This window comes from Leptosomus discolor, chromosome 3, assembly GCF_034619465.1.
Source record: "Leptosomus discolor isolate bLepDis1 chromosome 3, bLepDis1.hap2, whole genome shotgun sequence".
Classification (NCBI taxonomy): domain Eukaryota; kingdom Metazoa; phylum Chordata; class Aves; order Leptosomiformes; family Leptosomidae; genus Leptosomus; species Leptosomus discolor.
Window position 1 is genome coordinate 44659812 of NC_141393.1, and position 23599 is coordinate 44683410.

Consider the following 23599-nt stretch of genomic DNA (forward strand, 5'->3'; position numbering starts at 1 on the left):
CATATAGGATCCCAAAAGAGTAACATAAGGAATCTGACTCTGGCACAGAGTATGTGCATGATATATTAAGAGCAACTAAAGAAGCAGAGATTTTGTAGCGCAAAGTGGCAGACAGGGAGATGATGCCTGCAACGGCTGGGAAAAGAGTGAGTAGAACTTGAAATAAGGTTTCAGCAACTAGCTTCAGAGGAATTAGTGCCTTTTGGAGTTAAAAAAGGGAAACTGTCCAATACCAGGTAGACTCTGGTGAAGCCTAATAGGGCATGGCTCATTCAGTCCTCCTAAGAAAGCGGGTCTGCTGTGTGTGAGAATGAGCTTGTCAGTGCAATCCAGTGAAGGAAATTGGATGAAGGGAGTCAAAAGGCATGCAGTAATAAACAAACACCAGACCTATGGAGCTGGGTAAACAGGGAGAAGTGCAAAAATAATTAAACAAGAGGGAATAAGAAAAAGCCGATTTTTGAGAAGTTCCTCTACCACTCATGCTTTACACCAAAGGACTCTTTTCAATGACAGCTCTGAAGGGCTCCCCTAGTCACCACAGACACCTGCTGATTTGGGAGCAGCAGAGCAACTCACCCAGGGGCCGTGCCCTATCAACAGCTTGAATGTCCATGAGGCCAGGCAGGTTTGCCCGCACCAAGATGACATTGGCACCAGTGTCCTTGTCAGCCCTGTGAATGCTGCGAGTTTGCCAGTCAGTCCAGTAGATGTAAGAGTCCAGCAAAGTGAGGCCATAGGGATGTTGCACTGGAGACAGCAGGGTGCGGCGGTTAGCACCATTGAGATCTGCAGCCTCAATCCGCTAAAGAAAGAAGTAAATGTCAGCCCCATACTCAAAACACTGATCCTCTTGGTAGCAATTACTATAACAAGCCGGAAACAGAGCCTAAGCAAGTGACATTATTCAAGTCCACCCTCCCCATAGCCCATACTCTCAGAAAAGCTTATGTTCCCTTTGTTTTTTTTCATAGCTTGCTCAAGAGCTTCAAAACAGCCTCTAGGCTACCAAAGACCCGATGATAAACAATGCTGAAGAACGGAATCAGACCTCAGTGTGTGCATCAGCCCAGAGCAGCTGGGACCCAGCCTTATCCACTGCCAGTCCATTAGGCCAGCCCAGGTTGTTGCTGATCAACACCGCACGTCCAGAACCATCCATCCCAGAGCGTTCCAGCTTGGCATTCTCACCCCAGTCTGTCCAGTACATATACCTGGGGAAAAGCCAGCAAGTATTACAGAAACAGAAGTCAGAAGTCCTGTTCTAACCCGTAGACACCTCTTGACAACACTAACCCCATCTCATGGTATAAAGCTATTGCCCGAGGGCTGTCCAGGTTCTGCCAGACCAAGACTTTCCTCATGGAGCCATTGAGGTTGCCCACTTCAATTCGGTTTGTTCCTGTATCTGTCCAATATAACTTCCTGCCAATAGCATCCACAGCCAGCCCATCTGTAGTCAACAGACCTGAGAAAACAGAAAGGTGTACTGGTTACAGCTTAGTCAGGTACTTCTCGTACTCCCCTTGGGCACCTCATCAGGCAGTTGCTTTAGGCTTTTCTTGCCCTTCCACCGAAAATTTAAAGATTAATCTACCAGGGTATCAGAGAATCTCTCTTTTCTTGTTGTATGGAGCTGAGAGGCTCCTAGGCCAAAATCTCTCTTACCTGTGGTGATGATGTCCTCAAATTGTGAGCCATCAAGGGCAGCCCGGCTGATTTTCCGCAGAGTGCTGTCTGACCAGTAAACCTTTTCTGGATGGAAGAAAGAGAAACTTTAAAAAAGCCCACAACAAAACCAAACCAAAACCCAACAACCAAAGAGCAAAATCGTTAAAAAACAGATCTATGTCTCTGACTGCCAGCTACACCTTTCAAAACAGATCTGACTGCACAGGAATAACAGCAGCACAAGACTATCAAGATACAGTCATAAACCAGTACAAATTATCTTCTTCCAGTCCTCTCCAAAATATGTAGGAGCACTGGCACTCTGACCTTTACACAAGGCCAGAGAACATATAACACATTATCAGCTATTAGTATACAGTCCCACATCTGATCTCTCAAAATGTCCCAGAGGACATCAATCAGCTCATCTACCTTACTGTACAACAGTGGGTTTACATCCAGCACAGCATCAGATGTTTCGTATACACGAACAGCCAGAGTCTCAGATCTACCGCTGTAAAAGGCTTCAGTAGCAGGAAAGCTTTCTTAAATCCAAAATACACAGGAACTTCACTCAAAAACAGGCAGCTTTTTCCACATAGTTGGGGTTCTCTGTTTCCCTATAAGGACATTCCTTTCCTGATTAGAAAGGAATATTTGCAGCACTCACTAGAAAAAAAACCCTACCCAAATTCACAACCTACAGTAAAATCTGCACCTGGGTTTTCACTCAGACATTTAGATATGAAGTCACTTGTTGTCTTTCAAAGAGACGGATACACTAAGAAGTTTAGACCTTCATGAGGATCTACTCCAATTGCAATGGTGTTCTTCATGGTGACATTGACTGAGACGACAACATCTGCAAAGTAGGGAATATCTAGAGAGACCATCCGGATGTCCGTCCTTCTGGCAAAGATCAGAAAGCTGGTCATTCCTGCCGAGAGTTGAAAATGGACAGGTATCAGCGAGGAACAAGTTCAGTCACTTGTAGGCACTATTTGTTGAACGTTCTGGAGGTGACATCAAATTCAGTGGAAAAGCAGAAGTCTCAGGCAGATGTCAGCTTAAAAGGAGTCATAAAGATACAACAGCTTCACTGAGTGTGACTGAATGCTTATTTACGTCCAAGTTGAAAAGGAGTGCACTCATAGAAGAGTCACTTTCACTAGTTTGTGTGAGAAACTGGAATTAGGAGTCAGTTTTTCCCTGTTAAAGAGAAAAAGTGGATGTACCATGGCCTGAAGCCAAGTGCCTTCTGCAATGCTCAAAAAGAGGGTCCATGGGAGGATTGTGTACAGACCTATTAAAGAATATAGCACCCTGTAGTTAAAAAAGAATCCACCTCAAGATTAGGGCAAAAGTATGGTGAAAAATGTGACATCTGGTTTAGTTACTCAACATCAAGAAAAAAAAATTTTAAATCCAGCTATCAGTAAGTTTCTTCATAGCAATTCCCACTCAAATTGAAGGTACAGGCATCAAACAGATTTTTCAAGGGGTAAAGCAGGTAAGCACATAAAAGTAAATTTTGTTCACTAACAAGGCAGGAGCAAAATGTAGCTGTGATACAAAACTGCAATGAGGATCCTACAGAGAGGACTCACCAGGGGAGCAAGTCTTGGCATCAGATTGCAGGTTGATCCCAGTAGGGCAGGTACAGCTGTAAGCTTTTGGAAGAGGTGACAAAAGGCACAGGTGACTGCAGCCTCCATTGCTAACTTCACATGCTGTATGTACTACAGGAAAGAGGATGAGAAATCCATAAGCCAGTAGCACAAGCACAAAAAAGGGGTGCAGCAGCTATAGAAATGCATTCTAGAATGCCCTTAAATACCAAGTGAGAGTTATTCTCATGCTCTCGTATTCCACCCAGAGACTTAAGGCACTGAGGGCTGACAGACAGGTTAGCTCCTTGCAGGAGAGCTGTGCCACATACCCGAGCCTGAGCAAGCTCTCAGCAAAGTGTGGCTTGGAGCAAGCTCTGTACCTTGTGGCCTGTGCCGGTGGAAAACATGAATATCCATAAGATTCTCCAGATTGTCCTGCAGCGTTTCCCGAGCCTGCCCAGTCCTTCTATCTGCGCTCTGGATGCTTTTGGCCTGCCAGTCTGTCCAGTAGATTCTCTCGCCATAAAGAGTAAGTCCAAATGGGTGAGGCAGATTGCTCCCAATCAGCACCTAGTTGGATTACCCACAGCCCCCACAAAAAACATTACTAAGAAGTCACTAAGGGAAAGAGGCTTCCCTTGCCCCCTTCTTAACATCATCATGTACAGTAACAGCAAAAGGAGAGTGATGGAGCAACATTAGCTCTCAAGAGGAAGTTCCCTCACAAACAGTTTGCAACCGAAGGGAAGCTCTTCTCTCGCAGTGGAAACAGCTCAGCATACCTTGATTTGGAGATTTCACTTTCGACTGGAAAGAGAGGCAGGGGCCACCAGCACTCTGTGCTCTAGGACTTACACCTCAGGCTCCCAGACTCCCTCCTCAGAGATGGCTTCCTTACCTTCCTGTTGCTTCCATCCAGACTGGCATACTCGATGGTCTTCATTCCTGCGTCTGCCCAGTACAAGCGCTGTGACTCATAGTCAATTGCCAAGCCATTAGGCCATGTCAGGTTGGAGGAAATGATTACCAAGCGATTTGAGGCATCCATACCAGCACGCTCAATTTTTGGGCTGGCTCCCCAGTCAGTCCAGTACATGAACCTGAATGAAAGTCCAGACAGAAGTGAATGCCCCCACTCCTTCACTGCCACCACAGCCAGGCAGTGTTACAGAGAAGCAAGAGAGCCTGGTGCCTTCAGGCCCTGGCAGGAAGCAGCATTAGACTAACACTGTACTCAAGTCCAGCTTTGGGTTCTTGTAACGCACCTAAGATCACTCTCAAATTTATATATCTTCTACTGCCCACAGGCTAGCCTAATTACTACATAGAGGAAAAAGTTCAAGATAATAGTTCAAATCAACCAGTTATTTACCAGTCTCCACTATTGGCTCTTTATACTCTTGCTGCATTGGTCTTTCAGCAACCCACTCAAGAAAAGAATAGCACACTTTTATTCAAGACCTGCACCACTTCTAAAGCAATGGCTGGCAAGCTTTTTCCTATCCACCCTATCCCCAGATCCACAAGGTCTTATTATTCAGAAGCAAAATCTGTTATCAAAATGATTTATTTCTGTTACTCCACTCAAGTTTGCTTTCCATGGCACAGATAATCCTGCAATACTCTGACACAGTGCTCTGAAGCCAGAGGCCAGCTTGCTTGAGATCAGTAGTAATGTACTTGAGGAGGTCCTTCTGACTAGTCTGGTTGATAAGCAGAGAGCTTGAAGACAAATTAAACACAGACATAAAATAAAGAAACAGAAAAGATCTAGATGGTCTCATTCTCAAGATTTTTTTGTACCACATCTTTAGTTATTACGTCCCCAGGATAAACAAATGAAAACAGCAGCCAGCTCCTGCAAGCTCTGCAGCACAACAGGCAATTATCCCTGCTTCTCTTGTTCCACTAGCATCCAAAATCAGGTCTCTAATTTCAGTCTTTGGCAGGATGTAGAAAAATGGCACCAGAGAGAAAGACGATTGCACAAAACCAAAGAACTTGAACATCTTTAGACATGCAAGAATTGCCACACCATCCCAGAAGAAAGAATCTCTCACCCTCCAACAGGGTCCACCACGATATCTCTAGGTCTGTCTAGATTCTCCCAGATTAGAACAGTTCTCATGGTCCCATCTGTGTTGGAGACCTCTATCCGATCTGTTCCTACAAAAGTCAACAGAGAGAATAAGAGAGAGATCAAAGACCTCTGGAATTGCAAGACCTAAGGCAAAACACATCCATCCAGCAATGCATTCTTCCCCTCTGTCCATCTCTGTTCATAGCTGGAAGATAGGCAAGAGATGTGGCTCAAAGTGTCACCGTCCATTAGATCTCTCAAGACACCTCTGTGGCTGTCACTGATGCACAGTCCTGTATGAATACAAACCAGCTCTTTCCTAAGCCCCCAAGGTATCTACATATAGGCATGACAGATCAGCTAGAAAAGAATCACCTTCCTTACATCTCTCTGAACTATTACTCTCTGGCAGGGAACATCCTCCAAATACTACGTGCTGCACTCCAGATACGCTGTTACATAAACACACACAATCACAAGCTCTGCAGCAAGACAACAGTGATGCTTGACTTCTACTATAAATCTTTCTATAGAATTAGTAGTGGGGTGTGGTGGGTTGATGCTGGCTGGATGCCAGGTGCCCACCAAAGCTGCTCTATCACTCCCCCTCCTCAACTGGACAGGGGAGAGAAAAATATAACAAAAAGGCTCGTGGGTCAAGATAAGGACAGGGAGATCGCTCAGCTTCACCATCACAGGCAAAACAGACTTGACTTGGGGAAAAAATGTAATTTATTACCAATCAACTCACAGAGGACTAATGAGAAATAAAACCAAATCTTAAAACACCTTCCCCTCACCCCTCCCTTCTTTCCCAGGCTTAACTTAGTTCCTGATTTCTCTCCCTCCTCCCCCTGAGTGGCATAGGGGGACAGGGAATGGAGGTTGCGGTCAGTTCATCACACGTTGTTTCTACCGCTCCTTTCTCCTCAGGGGGAGGATCCCTCACACATTTGCTTCCCCTGCTCCAGTGTGGGGTCCCTCTCACAGGAGACAGTCCTCCATGACTTCTCCAATGTGAGTCCTTCCCACAGGCTACTGTTTTTCACAAACTGCTCTAGCGTGGGCCTCCCCCATGGGGTCACTAGCAGTAAACCTGCTCGAGCATGGGCTTCTCTCTCTCTCCATGGGTCCACAGGTCCTGTCAGGAGCCTGCTCCGGTGCAGGCTTCCCACAGGGTCACAACTTCCTTCAGGCATCCACCTACTCCAGCACGGGGTCCTCCACAGGGTGTAGGCAGATACCTGCTCCACTGCCCATGGGCTGCAGGGGTACAGCCTGCCTCACCATGGTCTTCACCACAGGTTGCAGGCGAATTGCTGCTCTGGCACCTGGAGCACCAACTCCCCCTCCTTCTTCACTGACCTTAATGTCTGCAGAAACATTTCTCTCACATATTCTCACTCCTCTCTCTCACTGCAACTACTGCTGTGCAGTAACTTTTTTCCCCTCTTAAACACTTTATCACAGAGGCGCTACCACTGTCACTGACTGGCTTGGCCTTGGCCAGCGGTAGATCCATCTTAGAGCCAGCTGGCATAGGCTGTATCGGACATAGGGAAAACTTCTAGCAGCTTCTCACAGAAGCCACCCCTGTAACCCCCTGCTACCAAAACCTTGCCACGCAAACCCATTACATGGGGGTACTGCAAAGAGAATTAAACTAAGGATTCCACCTCAACCCCAACTTTGTTAGAAGTACAAGAGCTAGAACTCCATTTTTTGCTAGACAGAAACAGACAAATTTGGAATGAGACAGACAGAACTACCTAGCTGTTTTTGAGTTTTCATGACTAACAAGGAAGACAGAAGCACAGGTAAAGCAGAGGATCCCAGTACCTGCATCAGTCCAGTATAGCTTGTTGGTGACCCAGTCAATTGCCAGTCCAGCTGGACTTTCCAGGCTGGTGTCCACTACAACCTAAATAAAAACAAAAAGAAAAAATCCTTAGTGAGATTAGACCTTAGCACTTGCCTAATGCACTACCCATTCACAAAACTCATTAACTTTCAAAAGGCAAAAACCCAAGCACAGCAATGCCATACAAGAGAGCGCATTAAGGACTTAAAAGTTCAAGTAAGTCTTACATTTGGAGAAACACCTATTTTTCATGTCTGTTCAAACTGCCACTCCAAACTTTGAAATCTGTTCCCCTCATTTATGGCAACAATGGCCTAAGGGCACGTGCAAAAAGCTTTCCCAAGGAGCGTGGCTCTTGTTCCAAACATAGTACATAACAGAGGGTTTAATACTTCTTCCTTTCAGACTTTAGGGCTACAACAAAGGAATTGACCACAGCTTACAAATCAACATGCTTCGTGTCCCAATTCAAGGTTTTCCATACAAGCAGAAACATACACCAAACTTGTATATGAAGTGTTCAGTGATCTCAGGGCTCTTCCGAGCCAGAACTAGGCAAACTAACAAACAAATCCAGCACGAACTGCAGCTCCTTAGGAGGCCAGTGTATCCCAGTGGCTTCAAATCTGATGCTCAAGTAGTCTCCTTGCTAGATGACCTCCACATGTAGTTAACACTGTACCTTCTGGCTCGATCCATCCCATTTTGCTCTGCTGATTGAGTCGGTGCTAACATCTGTCCAGTAGACATAGTCATCCTTTGAGTCCCAGTCTAGAGCCACAGCACTACGGACATCAGCAAGGGGGATGACATCATCTGACAGGTCATCTGTGTCAAAGCTGATCCGACGGATGTCCATCCTTCGGGCAAAAAGCAGGAACTTGTCAAGACCTGATCAAAGGTCGAAAGGTCTTCTTTTAATTTCTCTAAGTTCAACAACACAGTGATAGACACAGACAATTCCCTGTTATATCCAACCTTAACCACTTACAACATCTCTCACTGGCAGATCACAGCCCAGGATTTTACTGGTAATAAAATATCACCAGGGGGATGGGTCAGGTGGATGGGTGGGGAAGAACAGAGTAGTAGGGAACTGTCTCCTGGGCGTAGGCTATGCTGAGGGAACAGTGTCAACCATATTCTTCAAAGAATGGCATAGAGCTTCCTCCAAATCAAATAGCTATTTGAGAATAGCTTTTGAGAATCTGGAAGTAGGCCTAATTCTTCCACTTGGTTACAAACCAAGAGAAACTGTGGCAATCAAGAGGACTGAATTCTTTGTTCATCACTGACACAGCTCCTATGGGAGTTTAAGGGAAACAATCAGCTGTGACAGGTAGCATAGCACCAATAGCAGCCCTGAAACAAGGACCCAAGGATGGAGCTTCTCTGCACCCCCACCCATCAAGCCTAGTAAGGGCAATGGGAATGCAGAACAGGGGAATACATCAGAAAGGTGGGGCCTTGAATGATACCAACTCAGTCTATCCAGCTAAGTCTCCTTGGAAGCAACTGCTACTGCTTAATGCCATTGCCAACCCTCTGCCACCCACTGAACATCTGAGCATGCAGGCTGTGGTCCCACCTCACTTACTCTGGGCACAGGCATGGCTGCTGGTCTTGCGGAAACCTGTGGGACAGGCGCAGGTGTAATCCTTGCTGCTTGGCAGGCAGAGGTGAGTACAGCCCCCGTTGTTGGTCCCACAACGGTTTCTCCCTGCTCAAGTAGCCAAAGACAAAAACGACGCATAATGCAAAGAGTAAAGAAAAAGAGGAAAAACGCCAGTCAAGGTTCAAGACCCGCAAGGATAAGATAACTTATCTACCCAGAAGTTAATTGAGAATAAGGAAACATATAAACTGAAGCACAAACTCCATTTGTAGGGCTTAATTTTAAAATAAAATATTTAACTCAATGCACTTATAGAGCAGATTATGGCAATTGAAGAGGAATAAAGAAGGCGTCTGTCATTACTAGTGCCCATTTACGATTTTTTCCCCTTTCCCAAAACAGCTCTTACATAAACAAGCATTAAGTACTTCCTTCTGAAAAATCTCTACTCCCGCGTGTCAGCAGGGGGAGCTGTGGTAACACCTAACACCACGTTACGGGGTCTGAACTACCAGATGGAGCAAGTTCTGCAACAGCTCTGGACGGAGGTGGCCGATGTGCCGGTATGCTGGGTTCAGGCTTGCCATCTCTCTGGGTGAGGTGGTGAGTGGCAGCAGGTCTTCTAGTGGCTCAAATGGGTCTCTACCCTCTCTGCAGTTACCTGCTGGCTGGCGCTGAGGATGCAGTGTGTGGATGTCCATAGGGAAGTGGAGTTTGTTGCGGATGATCTCCTGGTTCTTGCCTGTGAATTTGTTGGCACTATTGATGCTCTTGGTGTGCCAGTCTGTCCAGTACAAACTGTCCTCAAACACGGTGATAGCAAATGGGTGCGGGAGCCCTGTAATAGACATCCAACACAGGGCTATAATCAGGTCCAATGGGACTCAAGACTAGCAGAAAGAAGAGAAAGCTCTTTCCACTGCCCCTTAGGCCTTGCCACAGTCAACCTGCTTAAATCCATTTTACACTAATACGCAACTCCTCTCTCCTGTCCACTGAAGACAGGGTAGCAAAACCCATCCCTCAGTGGTTCAGCCTCAGAAGGCCTCTCATCCCCCTAGGGTGAAGTCAGCGTGCTCAGCTCGCTCCCTGAAGGCCTGTATGCCAATGCACGCAGCATGGGGAATACACAGGAGGAGTTAGAAATCTGTGTGCAGCAAGGGGTTATGATCTGGTGGCAATTACAGAGACATGGTGGGACAGCTCACGTGACTGGAATGTGGTCATGGATGGCTATATACTTTTCAGGAGAGACAGGTCAACAAGGCAGGGAGTTGGAGTCGCTCTTTATGTGAGAGAGCAACTAGAAAATACGGAGTTCTGTCCAGGGGTGGATGAGGAGCAGATTGAGAGTTTGTGGGTGAGAATCAAGGGGCAGGCTAGCACGGGAGATACTGTTGTGGGTGTCTATGACAGGCCACCTGATCAGGATGAGGCCTTCTACAGGCAGCTGACAGTAACCTCACAATCACAGGCCCTGGTACTCATGGGGGATTTTAACTACCCAGATAGTTGCTGGAAGGCCCGTACAGCTAGCCATTCACAGTCCAGGAGGCTCCTCCAGTGCGTCAATGATAATTTCTTGATGCAAATAGTGGATGAGCCAACTAGGAGAGGAGCGCTTCTAGATCTTATACTCACTAACAAGCAGGGTCTGGTTGAAGCAGTGAAGGTTGAGGGCAGCCTTGGCTGCAGTGATCATGAGATGGTGGAGTTCAGGATCTTGTGCAGTAAGAACAGAACGCCAAGCAGGATCATGACCCTGGACTTCAGCAGGGCCAACGTTGGCCTTTTCAAGCAATTGCTATGGGAAGTCCCATGGGACAGGGTACTAGAAAGTAAAGGGGCCCAAGAGACTTGGTTTATATTCAAGGACCGCTTCTTCCAAGCTCAAGATCAGAGCATCCCAGTGGATAGGAAATCAAGAAAAGGAGCCAGGAAACCCTCATGGTTAAAGAGGGAACTGATGGGCAAACTCAAGTGGAAGAAGGGGGCCTACAGATCTTGGAAGGAGGCGATGGCCACTTGGGAGGACTGTAAGATAGTTGTCAGAGGATATATGGAAGCAACTAGGAAGGCTAAGGCCTCCTTGGAGTTAAGCCTTGCAAGGGAGGTCAAGGACAACAGAAAGGGCTTCTTCAAATACGTTGCAGACAAATCTAACACTAGAGGCAATGTAGGCCCACTATTGAATGAGGCAGGTGCCCTGGTGACCGAGGATAGAAAGAAGGCGGAGATACTGAAGGCCTTCTTTGCCTCTGTCTATACTGCTGGAGACTGTCCTCAGGAGCCCCAGACCCCTGAGGCCCCAGAGGAAGTCAGGATAAAGGAGGAGTTTGACTTGGTTGGTGAGGACCGGGGTAGGGATCAATTAAGCAAGCTGGACATCTATAAATCCATGGGCCCTGATGGGATGCACCCGCAGGTGCTGAGGGAGCTGGTGGAAGTCATTGCTGGAGCACTCTCCATCATCTTTGGTAAGTTGTGGGGAAGAGGAGAGGTGCCTGAGGAGTGGAGGGAAGCAAATGTCACTCCAGTCTTCAAAAAGGGCAAGAAGAAGGACCCTGGAAAAGGGGTGGAACAACTTATCCTCGGTGCTGTCTCTAGGCATATCAAGGATAAGAGGGTCATTAGGAGCAGTCAACATGGCTTCACCAAGGGGAAGTCATGTTTGACCAACCTGATAGCCTTTTACGAAGACATAACCACGTGGACAGATGATGGGAGTGCAGTGGATGTGGTTTATCTTGATTTCAGTAAAGCATTTGACACCGTCTCCCACAGCATCCTCACAGCTAAACTGAGGAAGCGTGGTCTGGATGATCGGGTAGTGAGGTGGATTGTGAATTGGTTGAAGGAAAGAAGTCAGAGAGTTGTGGTCAATGTGACAGTCTAGTTGGAGGCCTGTATCTAGTGGAGTCCCTCAGGGGTCAGTACTGGGACTAGTACTATTCAATACATTCATCAGTGACCTGGATGAGGGAACAGAGTGCACTGTCAGCAGGTTTGCGGATGACACAAAACCGGGAGGAGTGGCCGACACACCAGAAGGTTGTGCTGCCATTCAGTGGGACCCAGCCAGGCTGGAGAGCTAGGTGGGGAGAAATGGAATGAAATACAACAAGGGCAAGTGAGAGTCTTGCATCTGGGAAAGAACAACCCCATGTACCAGTGCAGGTTGGGGACTGAGCTGTTAGAGAGTAGCGTAGGGGAAAGGGACCTGGGGGTCCTGGTGGACAGCAGGATGACCATGAGCCAGCAATGTGCCCTCCTGGCCAAGAAGGCCAATGGCATCCTGGGCTGTCTTAGAAGGGGTGTGGTCAGTAGGTGGAGAGAGGTTCTCCTCCCCCTCTCCTCTGCCCTGGTGAGACCGCATCTGGAATAGTGTGTCCAGTTCTGGGCCCTTCAGTTCAAGAAGGACAGGGAACTGCTTGAAAGAGTCCAGCACAGAGCCACAAAGGTGATGAAGGGGGTGGAACATCTCCCTTATGATGAAAGGCTGAGGGAGCTGGGTCTCTTGAGCTTGGAGAAGAGGTGACTGAGGGGTGACCTCATTGATGTTTATAAATACGTAAAGGGCGAGTGTCAGGAGGATGGAGACGGACTCTTCTTGGTGATGTCCAATGACAGGACAAGGGGCAATGGGTGCAAGCTGGAGCCTAGGAGGTTCCACGTAAACATAAGGAAAAACTTTTTCATTGTGAGGGTGACAGAGCCCTGGCTGCCCAGAGAGGTTGTGGAGTCTCCTTCTCTGGAGACATTCAAAACCCGCCTGGACACGTTCCTGTGTGACCTACTCTAGGTGGTCCTGCTCTGGCAGGGGGGTTGGACTAGATGATCTTTCGAGGTCCCTTCCAACCCCTAACAGTCTGTGATTCTGTGGTTTCAGAATTCATCCCAGAGTGAAAGAATAGGAGACAAGCATAGAAGCAGGAGCCAGTGGCTCTGAAACTCAGAGTAGTACTGTGCTACTCTTGTCGTCTTTAGTGCAGAAAGCACACCCCATACATAGCCCTGTTACTTACCTTGGCTAATAACAGCCTTCCTGTTCCGCCCATCAAGGTCAGCCCTCTCAATGACATGATGTTTAGCATCCACCCAGTACATTCGATGTCCTGCATAGTCAATGGTCAGGCCATTGGGCCAGAAGAGGTGTGTATCCGCAATGATGCGCCGATTAGAGCCATCCATGTTGGAATACTCAATGCGGGGAGTGTTGCCCCAGTCAGTCCAGTAGATAGTGCTGGAGGAGGCAGGGAGAGACAGGCTAGAAAACTCATGTCCCACATACTGCACTCAGCACCACTCCCTATCAGTGCAAAACAGTATCAGTCCTGTGCCCTCGAGCATGAGACTGGGTCACAGCCATGGGATATGTCAGACAACACTGCCGGTGAAACCTGAAGGGCCCAGAATAGGATTAAGGCTCTGAAGGCTGCCCAGCATTGCCAGGTTCCCCAAGCTGGCATTACCAAATAAAGGCTTGAGCCCAGAGGCAGCCTTTGCAACCAAGGATGGGGTTTTCAGTGTTTGCCTGGAAACACTTTCATGGAGCACTTACTGGGGTCCTATGTTTTCACTCACCCCTCCATAGGATGTAAGGCAATTGCTCGGGGCTTCTCCAGGTTCTGCCACAAAAGCACTTTCCTGTGAGTGCCGTCCAAGTTTGCTACTTCAATCCGAGATGTTCCAGAGTCTGTCCAGTACAATTTGTCATGGATCCAGTCAATAGCAAGTCCACCTATCTCCAGAGAAGAATTAAGCAGGGAATGAAGCCAGGAGCAGGATCTACTCAGAAAAATAGTTCCCTTTCCCTCTCACCTCAGAAGAGGCCCAATTCAGTCCTCCTGTCACTTCCCCCATCAGCCAAGATTAACTCCAGGGGGATACTGATTTCACATCCATTCCGTCCAACCCATCCCCTTGCTCAGGAAGACGCACTCCATTTTGAATGCTGAGTACCCACTTTTCTCCTTACCCACCCCTATTTTCACAACCATGGTCAGTCCCCAAGCTTTTGCCTTTTTTGTGGTGACGCACCTGGGCTCTCCAGCCCTGTGGAAACCACCTCTTCCACATTGCTACCATTCAGATTGGCCCTCATGATGCGATCGAGAGTGACATCAGACCAAAACACCAGCTCCTTGCTGTGGTGGAAGTCAAGGGCAATGGCATTTTCCAGGTTGTTCAGAAGCAGCGTGTACTCTGAGCGATGAGGCAACACTTGTCGGATATCAATTCTATTGGCAAAGAGCAGCACTGGCTCTGGCCCTGAGAACATACAGGAAGACAGCATTAGAGTACTTTGACAGGGTCTTGCCTACTATTCCCTCTGCACCAAGTCCCAGAACATAGTTCTGCAATACTGGCAGCAAGAAATCAACTCCCAAATGCAAAACACTCCAGAGAGCTGTTTTCACGTCCTCAACACACAGTCCTAACTCAAAGACGAGCAGTTTTAAAGCTTTTGGCAAAAATTCACTCTGCAAGAAGTGATCATTAGGGCCCACCTAAGCCCACCTCACCTCAACCTCTGAAACCATACCACTAGGCAGCCACTTTTCCTATATCAATCTCCTAGCCATATAAATACACATGCTGTACCATATCTTCTACCACAGACAAGACAGTTAAAATCTGCCTCAGTCAGATATAAACTCAGCAGGTACTTCCACTGCAAAGGAAAAACAACAAAAAAAAACCCAAACCAAAACCAAACAAGCCAACCAACCAATATCAACATCCTTTATGGATTTGATTAGGGGAATTCCTAACGAAGTTCTAATTCTTTAAATGAAATTTATAATTCCTCAGCTCCTACATTAGAGCCCTTAAAAAGAGCAGATGTCCATACAGCAGCCACTCACAGCATTCAGGACCGGTGACCAGCACCAAGGGTCAAACCACAAGGAAGTGTGATACAACCTCCTGACTGGAAAGGCTAAGACACTTCCTGAACAGAGACAGAGGCAAGAGGTTGTTTTTGTTCCAGGGTCTGGGTCACCAGGAATGACAAGGGACTATGAAAAGAAGGCAAGGGCCGTCCTGATGGCAGGGAAAGGAAAGAGTGAAGTATCTGGATGAGGTGATTGAGTGCCTCCTCGATAAGTTTGCAGACGACACTAAATTGGGTGAGAGTGTTGATTTGCTCGAGCATAGGGAGGCTCTGCAGAGGGATCTGGACAGGCTAGATTGGTGGGCTGAGGTCAATTGTACGAGGTTCAACAAGGCCAAGCACTGGGTCCTGCACTTGGATCACAATAACCCCATGAAACGCTACAGGCTTGGGGAAGTGTGGCTGGAAAGCTGCCCGGCTGAAAAGGACCTGAGGGTATTGGTTGACAGCCGGCTGAACATGAGCCAGCAGTGTGCCCAGGTGGCCAAGAAGGCCAACAGCATCCTGGCCTGTATCAGAAACAGTGTGGCCAGCAGGAGTAGGGAGGTGATTGTGCTCCCCTACTCAGCACTGGTGAGGCTGCACCTTGAATACTGCATTCAGTTTGGGGCCCCTCATTACAAGGAGGACACTGAGGTACTGGAGCATGTCCAGAGAAGGGCAACGAAGCTGGTGAAGGCCTGAAGAACAGGTCTTAGGAGGAGCGGCTGAGGGAACTGAGGTTGTTTAGTCTGAAAAAGAGGAGGCTGAGGGGAGACCTTATTGCTCTTTACAACTACCTGAAAGGAGGTTGTAGCCAGGTGGGCGTCTGTCTCTTCTCCCAAGTAACGAGCTATAGGACAAGAGGAAATGGCCTCAAGTTGTGCCACAGGAGGTTTAGATTGGACATTAGGAAAACTTCTTCATCAAAAGGATTGTCAAAGATTGGAACAGGCTGCCCAGGGAAGTAGTGGAGTCACAATCCCTGGAGATATTTAAAGAATGTGTTGATGTATTGCTTCTAGACATGGTTTAGTGGGTATGGTGGTATTAGGTAGACAGCTGGAATTGATGATCTTAGAGGTCTATTCCAACCTAATGATTCTATGATTCTATCTATCTGTGGTCAAAATCACACAAAACTTTCACAGGTATTCACCAACAACCTGGGCATACCTAATACAAATCCAGGTACTTCCTTTTCCTCACAGGTTGGCTTGGTAAGCACCATAATGTGGCCAATGAAGCACTAGAGACAAAATTATGAGAACTGATCCAACACATACACACCAGAATAAGGCTGAACTCCACTTTACCTAGAGCTTTGCAGCTACGCTTGTCAGGTCTCAGTTCATAGCCTTGCTCACACCAGCACTGGAAGCCTCCTTCACTGTTGGTACAGCCTTGGCTGCAGTAACCTTCCTCAGCACATTCATTCACATCTGCATATTACAGACAAAAGGAGAACGCTACCATTAGATCATCAACAAGCCAGGCAATTTCACCGATAGCTTGCTTCTGCTTTCATGCTCTGATTTGCACCCTATCATAACCATCAACTTCAAGCACATCAAAGCAGCAGGGAGGAGGCTACTGCTCCAAAAACCCACCTTGGCATGATCGGCCATCTTCCAGAAGCCTATAACCTGTGTGGCAGGTGCACTGCACCATCCCTCGTACCATCTGGCACTTCTGAGCACAGCCACCATTGTTCACATTGCAGTTCTCCTCCCCTGTTCGTGGACCTGCAAAAGGAACATGTGAAGACAACTGAGCTGAAACCACCAGGCAGCTGCTTGTGTCCTCAGCTGTTAGGCAGCAGTCACCCTTCAGAACAGGCCGAGCAAGATGGGGAAGACACAGGCTGTGCCGGAAGCTGTCACTTTGCAGTCGGAACTCTCCCCTGCAGGTCACAACTAAAGGGCACAACGAAGCTCAGATTAATATGCTTTTAGGATTCACTATCTCTGCAGAAAAACTTTGATACCAGAGATCATAATCTTCTCCCCATTATTCCTTGTCTGGAGTAGGTAATTGGCGAAGCCACCAAAGACCTTTTTTCCCCTCAGTTTTCAACTCTCTCCCACAGCCCAGCCTTTCTTCCTTACACACATCCTTCAGCAACACTAGATAAGAGTCCCACACATGACAGTGTCTCCATTTATATTTAAGACTGAGCTTGGAGGACTTACGGCAGTTTTGATGCGGGTTCTCATCACTGCCGTCTCCACAATCATTTGCTCCATTGCACAGCTTCCGCTGGCCAATACAACGCCCATTCCCACACAGGAACTGGTCTGGGGCACACTGAGGGGTCCCTGCAATAGAAGGGAAAAGTAAGCACACCGCAGCTTCAGTCAGGGTGAAGAAAAGGATACAGAACATTTTCTAAGATTTGTTACAAACTTTACATATGAGCACAAATCCATGAGTTCCTCTTTCCTTGAATTCAGCTCATCTTGCATTCCTTACTGCTCCACATATCTTTATGCTGATTTGGAGACCTGTGAATTGTCCTCCAGAGTAAGTCCAAAGTTGCTTATTGGGAAGTTCAGCTATTTAGTTTCTCACAGAGTGACTGGAAGGTCCTAGCTTAGTTCCTTTTGGTTCCAGATTCCACAACCCTACTCAGCATGTGAAAGAAAGAAGTCAGTTCCTCGCTTTAATCAACTGGCATGTCACTCCAGCATGGCTACGGATCTTAAACCTGCCTAGGAACGAGCATCTTGTCCAGCCCTAACTGTACTGTGACAGACTTGGAATGAGATTTACATGCATCCTTGAAATCTGAACTCAGGCAACAGGATTTCACACATGAGCTACATGCTTCAACTTCTGTTGTTGGCAGGGAGACTCTACAGAATTCTTGTAAGTAAAGTAATACTCTTTGCAGAGATTTTGACAATGTGATTTTTTCTTCAGCAATAACTGTACTGTCCTGTTGCCTCTTATTTCTTGTACCTCTTAAGCTGACCAGGTTAGCGGTTTCCAAATCATCACCCTCTGATAATTCTAGAAAGACAACAGGCAATACAGTTATCAGCAAACAAACAATTAGATTGGCAGACTGCCTGTAAGTAGCATGGAAAACGGTAGTTGTGAGATTAACAAGCACAAATCAAAACTAAAACACACACCAATTGGGAACATAAAACCAAATCACATGTCAATTCACTTTTCAGAGAACAGCAACTTCAGAGACCTACTCAGAAGGATCCCCTGGGCTGCGGTTCTAGAAGGTAGGGGGGCCCAAGAGAGCTGGTTGTTATTCAAGCACCACTTGCTCCAAGCCCAAAAGCAATGCATTCCTACGAGGAAGAAATCGAGCCAAGGAAGCAGAAGGCCTGCTTGGATGAGCAAGGAGCTTTGGGAAACACTCAAAGGGAAGAAGGAAGTTTACAACACGTGGAAAAAGGGACTGGCCACTTGTGAGGAATATAGGAATGTTGTCAGTGTATGCAGGGATGCAATGAGGAAGGCTAAGGCCCACTTGGAATTAAGCATGGCTAGGGACATCAAAGACAACAAGAAGGGATTCTTCAAATACATCGGTAGCAAAAGGAAGACCAGGGAAAATGTCAGCCCCTTGCTGAATAAGGCAGGTGTCCCTGGTGACGGAGGATACAGAGAAGGCAGAGTTACTGAATGCCTTCTTTGTCTCAGTCTTCACTGCTAAGGCTGGTCCTCAGGAATCCCAGACCTTGAATGTAGGAAAGGAAGTCCAGAGGAAGGAAGACTGCCCCTTGGTCAAGGAGGATTGGGTTAGGGATCTCCTAGCCCGACTGGACACTCAAAAAAATCCATGGGCCCCAATGGGATGCACCCATGAGTGCTGAGGGACCTGGCAGATGTCATTGCTATGCCGCTCTCCATCATCTTTGACAGGTCATGGAGGACAAGAGAGGTGCCTGAGGACTGGAGGAAAGCCAACGGCTCTCCAGTCTTCAAAAAGGAGGATCCGGGGAACTACAGCCAGTCAGCCTCACCTCCATGCCTGGAAAGGTGATGGAACAGCTTGTTCTGGCTGTTATTTCTAGACAGTTGGAGGAAAAGAAGATTATCAGCAGTAGTCAGCATGGATTCACCAAGGGGAAATCATGCCTGACCAACCTGATAGCCTTCTATGATGGCATGGCTGGCTGGGTGGATGACGGGAAAGCAGTGGATGTTGTCAACCTCAACTTTATCAAAGCTTTTGACAGTCTCCCACCGCATCCTCATAGGTAACTTAGGAAGTGTGGGATAGACGAGTGGACTGTGAGGTGGATTGAGAACTGGCTGAAGGACAGAGCCCAGAGAGTTTTGATCAGTGGTGCTGAGTCTAGTTGGAGGCCTGTGGCTAGCGGTGTTCCCCAGGGGTCAGTACTGGGTCCAGCCTTATTCAACGTATTCATCAACAATGAATGTCCTGGATGTAGGGACAGAGTGCACCCTCAGCCAGCTTGCTGATGACACAAAACTGGCAGGAGTGGCTGACATGCCAGAGGGCTGTGCTGCCATTCAGTGAGACCTGGACAGGCTGGAGAGCTGGGCAGAGAGGAACCTAACGAGGTTCAATAAGGGCAAGTCTAGGGTCCTGCACTTGGGGAGGAATAATCCTATGCACTAGTACAAGCTGGGTTGACCTGCTAGAGAGCAGCTCTGAGGAGAAGGACCTGGTAGTTTTGGTGGGCAGCAAATGAACCATGAGCCAGCAATGGGCCCTTGTGGCCAAGAAGGCCAATGGCATCCTGGGGTGCATTAAGAAGAGTGTGGCCAGCAGGTCAAGGGAGGTTATTCTCCCCCTCTACTCTGCTCTGGTGAGGCCACACCTGGAGTGCTGGGCCCAGTTCTGGGCCCCTCAGTTCAAGAAGGACAGGGAACTACTGGAGAGAGTCCAGCAGAGGGCTACTAAGATGATGAGGGGACTGGAGCATCTCTCCTATGAAGAAAGGCTGAGAGACCTGGGGCTCCTTAGCCTGGAGAAGACTGAGAGGAGACTTTATCAACACTTACAAATATCTAAAGGGTCGCTGTCAAGAGGATGGGGCCAGGCTCTTTTCAGTGGTGCCCAGTGACAGGACAAGGCAACGGGCACAAACTGGAGCACAGGAGGTTCCACCTCAACATGAGGAGGAACTTCTTTGCTCTGAGGGTGACAGAGCACTGGAACAGGCTGCCCAGGGAGGTTGTGAAGTCTCCCTTCCTGGAGATATTCAAGACCTGCCTGGATGCAGTCCTGTGCAACCTGCTCTAGGCAAACCTGCTTTGGCAGGGGGGGTTGGACTAGATGATCTCCAGAGGTCCCTTCCAACCCCTACCATTCTGTGATTCTGTGAATACTTTATATGAAGGATTCTGAAACTTGGACTGCATTTGTCATATCGAACACAAAGATCCTTAAATCAGCTGATCTTCTACTATTCTAGGAATCTTCTCTCCATGGCTAATATAAATATAATTCTGCTCTAAAACCAAAAGGTGACACAGGGTTTTAACTCTTGCTACAGACATTGAGACAGCAGACATTCTGCTTGGAAGCCCCGAGTTAATTTTTACCTGCTGACTATCACCATAGACCTAATGCAGAACTGCACAGCTTACACTAACAACAGCTGAGTTTGGTTTGAGGTGGAGTGGTTGAATTTCGGTGGCTCTGTAAGTTTGAATTGACTTCTGGTTGACAACTGTTCTTTCAGTACCTCTAAATAACCTTTGTTATCAAGATGAGGAAACAAGGTTACTGGCTTGTCTTTAAGCACAATTGCTTTTTCCAGGATCACCACTATCTCTCGTGCACACTGGTGCTCGTGACAGCTGACCAATCTAGAGCAGCTGCTCTCAAATGGCTACAAAGCGTGCCTCTCCAGGTCCTCTGAGCTCAGCTGTCCTTGTAGAACACCCACTCTCCCCTGCTCAACAGGTCCAAACAGGGGGTACAGTTTCACAAATCCCTTTTGTCACCCCTAAACCCACTGTTTAAAATACACTGATCCAGAAGGGTCAGTATGCACAGCTGGACTCCACTCACTGGAATGAATTCATGGATTAGTACACATTATTCCTCAACAAGGCCTACAGACATCCTGAAGGACTTAAGGAAAACAGAAGATTCTAGACATTCCTTGAATCCTACTATAACACTAGGGTCTCTTGAAACCCTCCCCTTCTCCGTAACCACTATTACATAAGAGAACGGCTATATACAAAATAATTACTAGAAAGAGAAAGAAAGACTCCTGAGCAAATATCTAAGTGGGAAGCTGACAACCTTAAACTCTAAAACAAAGGCTTTATCCTTCATTTCCACAAAATGCCCTTTTTGTTCCACTGCCTGCTAGAATTGCTTGGCAGTTTCACAAGGCAACATGAAAGCTACCCAGAACTATCTAGAAGGCATGAGTTAGACACAGTCCACTTGACAAAGGTAGCAACTTTGCACACTATTAGTGTTTCTAAGTTTGAATGGAATTGTCTCAGAGCTCTGTGGTAATTAACAGTGTAGGGACAGGATAGGAAGACACGGGGATCTGATGTTTGACCAGAAAACACCATCACTTAGTTGAAGCACAAAGACCTGCACTTGTTTCAAGCATATAAAGATAGCCTATAGATCCCATTCTCTGGGAAGGACAGAAAATCTAGGCTGAACCCAGTGAAGCAATCCAAAAGAGACTTCACTACCTATTACCTCCAGGACGGAAACATTAGCTACAAAGCAGCAAGGTAGCAGGCCAAACCTGTGTTCTCACAGTTCTCCTCATCACTGTTGTCAGAGCAGTCATCTTCCCCATCACAACGCCAGGACAGACGGACACAGCGCCCTGACTTACAGCGGAACTGATCAGCTGTGCACATAGATGTAGCTGAGGGACAAAAAAAAAAGAACATTAGATGAGCAAGAAGGATCAGAAGAGACCCAATTCCAAAGATAACAGTCCCAAACACTCTTTTGCATCTGCAGAAACTGAGTGCTTCCACCAGTTCCCAGCACTCACTGCAGTTCCTCTCATCTGACTGGTCATCACAGTCGAAGTCTCCATCACACCTCCAGCCAGCGTTAATGCACAGGCCACTGTTGCACATGAACTCTCCAGAGCGACAAGGCTGGTGAGATGCTGCAGAGATGGTAAAGAATATAAAGAGCAAACTCAGACCAGCGTAACATCCCCAAAGCCCCTCAGTGCCACCCTTACACTCCACTGTTGTGGAACTTAGTCCTGAAGAGACTCCTCCTGGAAACTGCTTTAACTCCTGTTCGCAGAAGTGTGCTGACTATAGAGTTCCCATCACTATTCTCACTTTACCAAATTAAAAAAAAATAATAAAAATGAAAGAGCCAGCGTATGTGTGAACAATTAGATGGCTGTCTACACTGCAACCCCTCTCCAGCCAATGCAAAATCAGTTTAGGTTTGCAACTCAGATGCTTGTACCAGTATATCACCCCGCACTAACTTACAGCAGTCAGATTCATCAGACCAGTCCCCACAGTCATCGTCGCCATCACAGTGGTAGATGTCCAATATGCAGCGTCCATACGCACACTGGAACTCCTCCAAGCTGCAGGTGGCAGCTGGAACATCTGATGCTAACAAGAAAAAATGCCTGAGGTGACAGGGCATAACCCAGTTTAAATGCAACCTTCTCAGTCTAGTAATGGACTAGTAAGTATTCAATGGAAAGGTGTTGTTTGCTGCATGTGTCTGCATGACTTGTATTACTTAGAGGAACTTAAATGCTGTTTGTGCTTCACTGAGGGGCAGGGTAAACCTATATATAGAACCTGTGCAGACAATCCACTAAAAATAATTTAAAAAAAAAAAAAAAACACACAGGATGTTAGTCTATAAACACTAACTTTTCAAGGGCCACCAAGTTCCACAGAAGGAAACAGTTATGAGGAAGGAAGTGTTGATGGGAAAGCAGCAAAAAGGATCCAAGAGTGTCACCTTCCACCTTATGCTTGATACACTGTCTTAGTGCCCTCCAGGAAGTGTTTAAATTGTTTATTAAACCTGAAAAAGGTAGATACAAAAACAGATGGAAAAATAAAGATACCCTTTGGGGTAGCTCTATATTAAGGAGAGGCATGTCAGAATGCAAGGTATGGAATGATTCCTTTAAAATTTTAACAAACATAAGCACCTGAAGACCAAAGGAAGCCAGCAAGCAGCAAGGTGCCCAAGTCTGCACCTGATCTTTGAGGATTCCCCCACTCCCTTTCCTCTCAAGCTGTCATAAACAAACCATGCCTTATCAGTAAGGAGCACTGCCAGACAGATGACTGAGCGAAGCTCAAACTTATATAGTCAAAGATTTGCCCACTGTTCTCTGTGCAACAGTACACTACATGGGAAGGGATGGAAAGTATTTTGAGTCCCACACAACAGAATCTGACACCCCTTCTTGTACTGTCCAGAGAATGAACTGCATGTTTCAGGCATATGAGTCTTCAGCTGAGGAGGTCCGAAAATAAATCCACTAAACAAAAGGGAAAAGAAAGACTGACAGCCTGGGAAGTGAACTACATCTGCCTCTCCAACCTGAAGTAGTGGGAACAGCCTGGAGGCGTGCAGTTAGAGCTTTAGTTCAGCAAGTAGCCAGTGGCTAGATACTAAAATGTGTGTTAAATATGCCTCACCAAAGGAGCCCAAAAGGAGTGTTTGGGTCTCCTTGAGGAGAAAGTTAAGTCAGTGACTTAAATTCTCATGCGTGATGCAATTATAACACATCCCCAAAAGAAACACACACACCCCTCAAAAAAAAAAAAAAAGAAAAAAAAAAAAAGGGGGAGAAAAAACACACGAAAAAGAACAGTGTAGTCCCACCTTGTCCTTGATGCAGGATTGAAGACAAGGAAAAGATGACAACCACACGGAGGGAGGTAAGAGAAAGTGAGGTAGCCA

General features: G+C 47.0%; 1 protein-coding gene across 1 annotated transcript in view; it reads right to left on the minus strand.

Moving 5' to 3' along the window:
- The window catches only part of LRP4 (LDL receptor related protein 4), a 90746-nt gene that overhangs the window by 9063 nt on the left and 58084 nt on the right, over positions 1 to 23599 (minus strand). The window contains exons 6-27 of the mRNA XM_086462997.1: positions 22153 to 22281; positions 21690 to 21809; positions 21432 to 21557; positions 16905 to 17030; positions 16323 to 16457; positions 16029 to 16154; positions 13878 to 14108; positions 13422 to 13578; positions 12863 to 13080; positions 9499 to 9675; positions 8820 to 8942; positions 7905 to 8113; positions 7201 to 7282; positions 5342 to 5447; positions 4180 to 4381; positions 3662 to 3851; positions 3279 to 3410; positions 2468 to 2608; positions 1669 to 1755; positions 1297 to 1468; positions 1052 to 1214; positions 580 to 805 (exon numbers count right to left, since the gene is read on the minus strand). Coding sequence (XP_086319123.1) covers positions 580 to 805; positions 1052 to 1214; positions 1297 to 1468; positions 1669 to 1755; positions 2468 to 2608; positions 3279 to 3410; positions 3662 to 3851; positions 4180 to 4381; positions 5342 to 5447; positions 7201 to 7282; positions 7905 to 8113; positions 8820 to 8942; positions 9499 to 9675; positions 12863 to 13080; positions 13422 to 13578; positions 13878 to 14108; positions 16029 to 16154; positions 16323 to 16457; positions 16905 to 17030; positions 21432 to 21557; positions 21690 to 21809; positions 22153 to 22281 — 3378 coding nt within the window. The remainder of the gene's footprint in view (positions 1 to 579; positions 806 to 1051; positions 1215 to 1296; positions 1469 to 1668; positions 1756 to 2467; positions 2609 to 3278; positions 3411 to 3661; positions 3852 to 4179; positions 4382 to 5341; positions 5448 to 7200; positions 7283 to 7904; positions 8114 to 8819; positions 8943 to 9498; positions 9676 to 12862; positions 13081 to 13421; positions 13579 to 13877; positions 14109 to 16028; positions 16155 to 16322; positions 16458 to 16904; positions 17031 to 21431; positions 21558 to 21689; positions 21810 to 22152; positions 22282 to 23599) is intronic.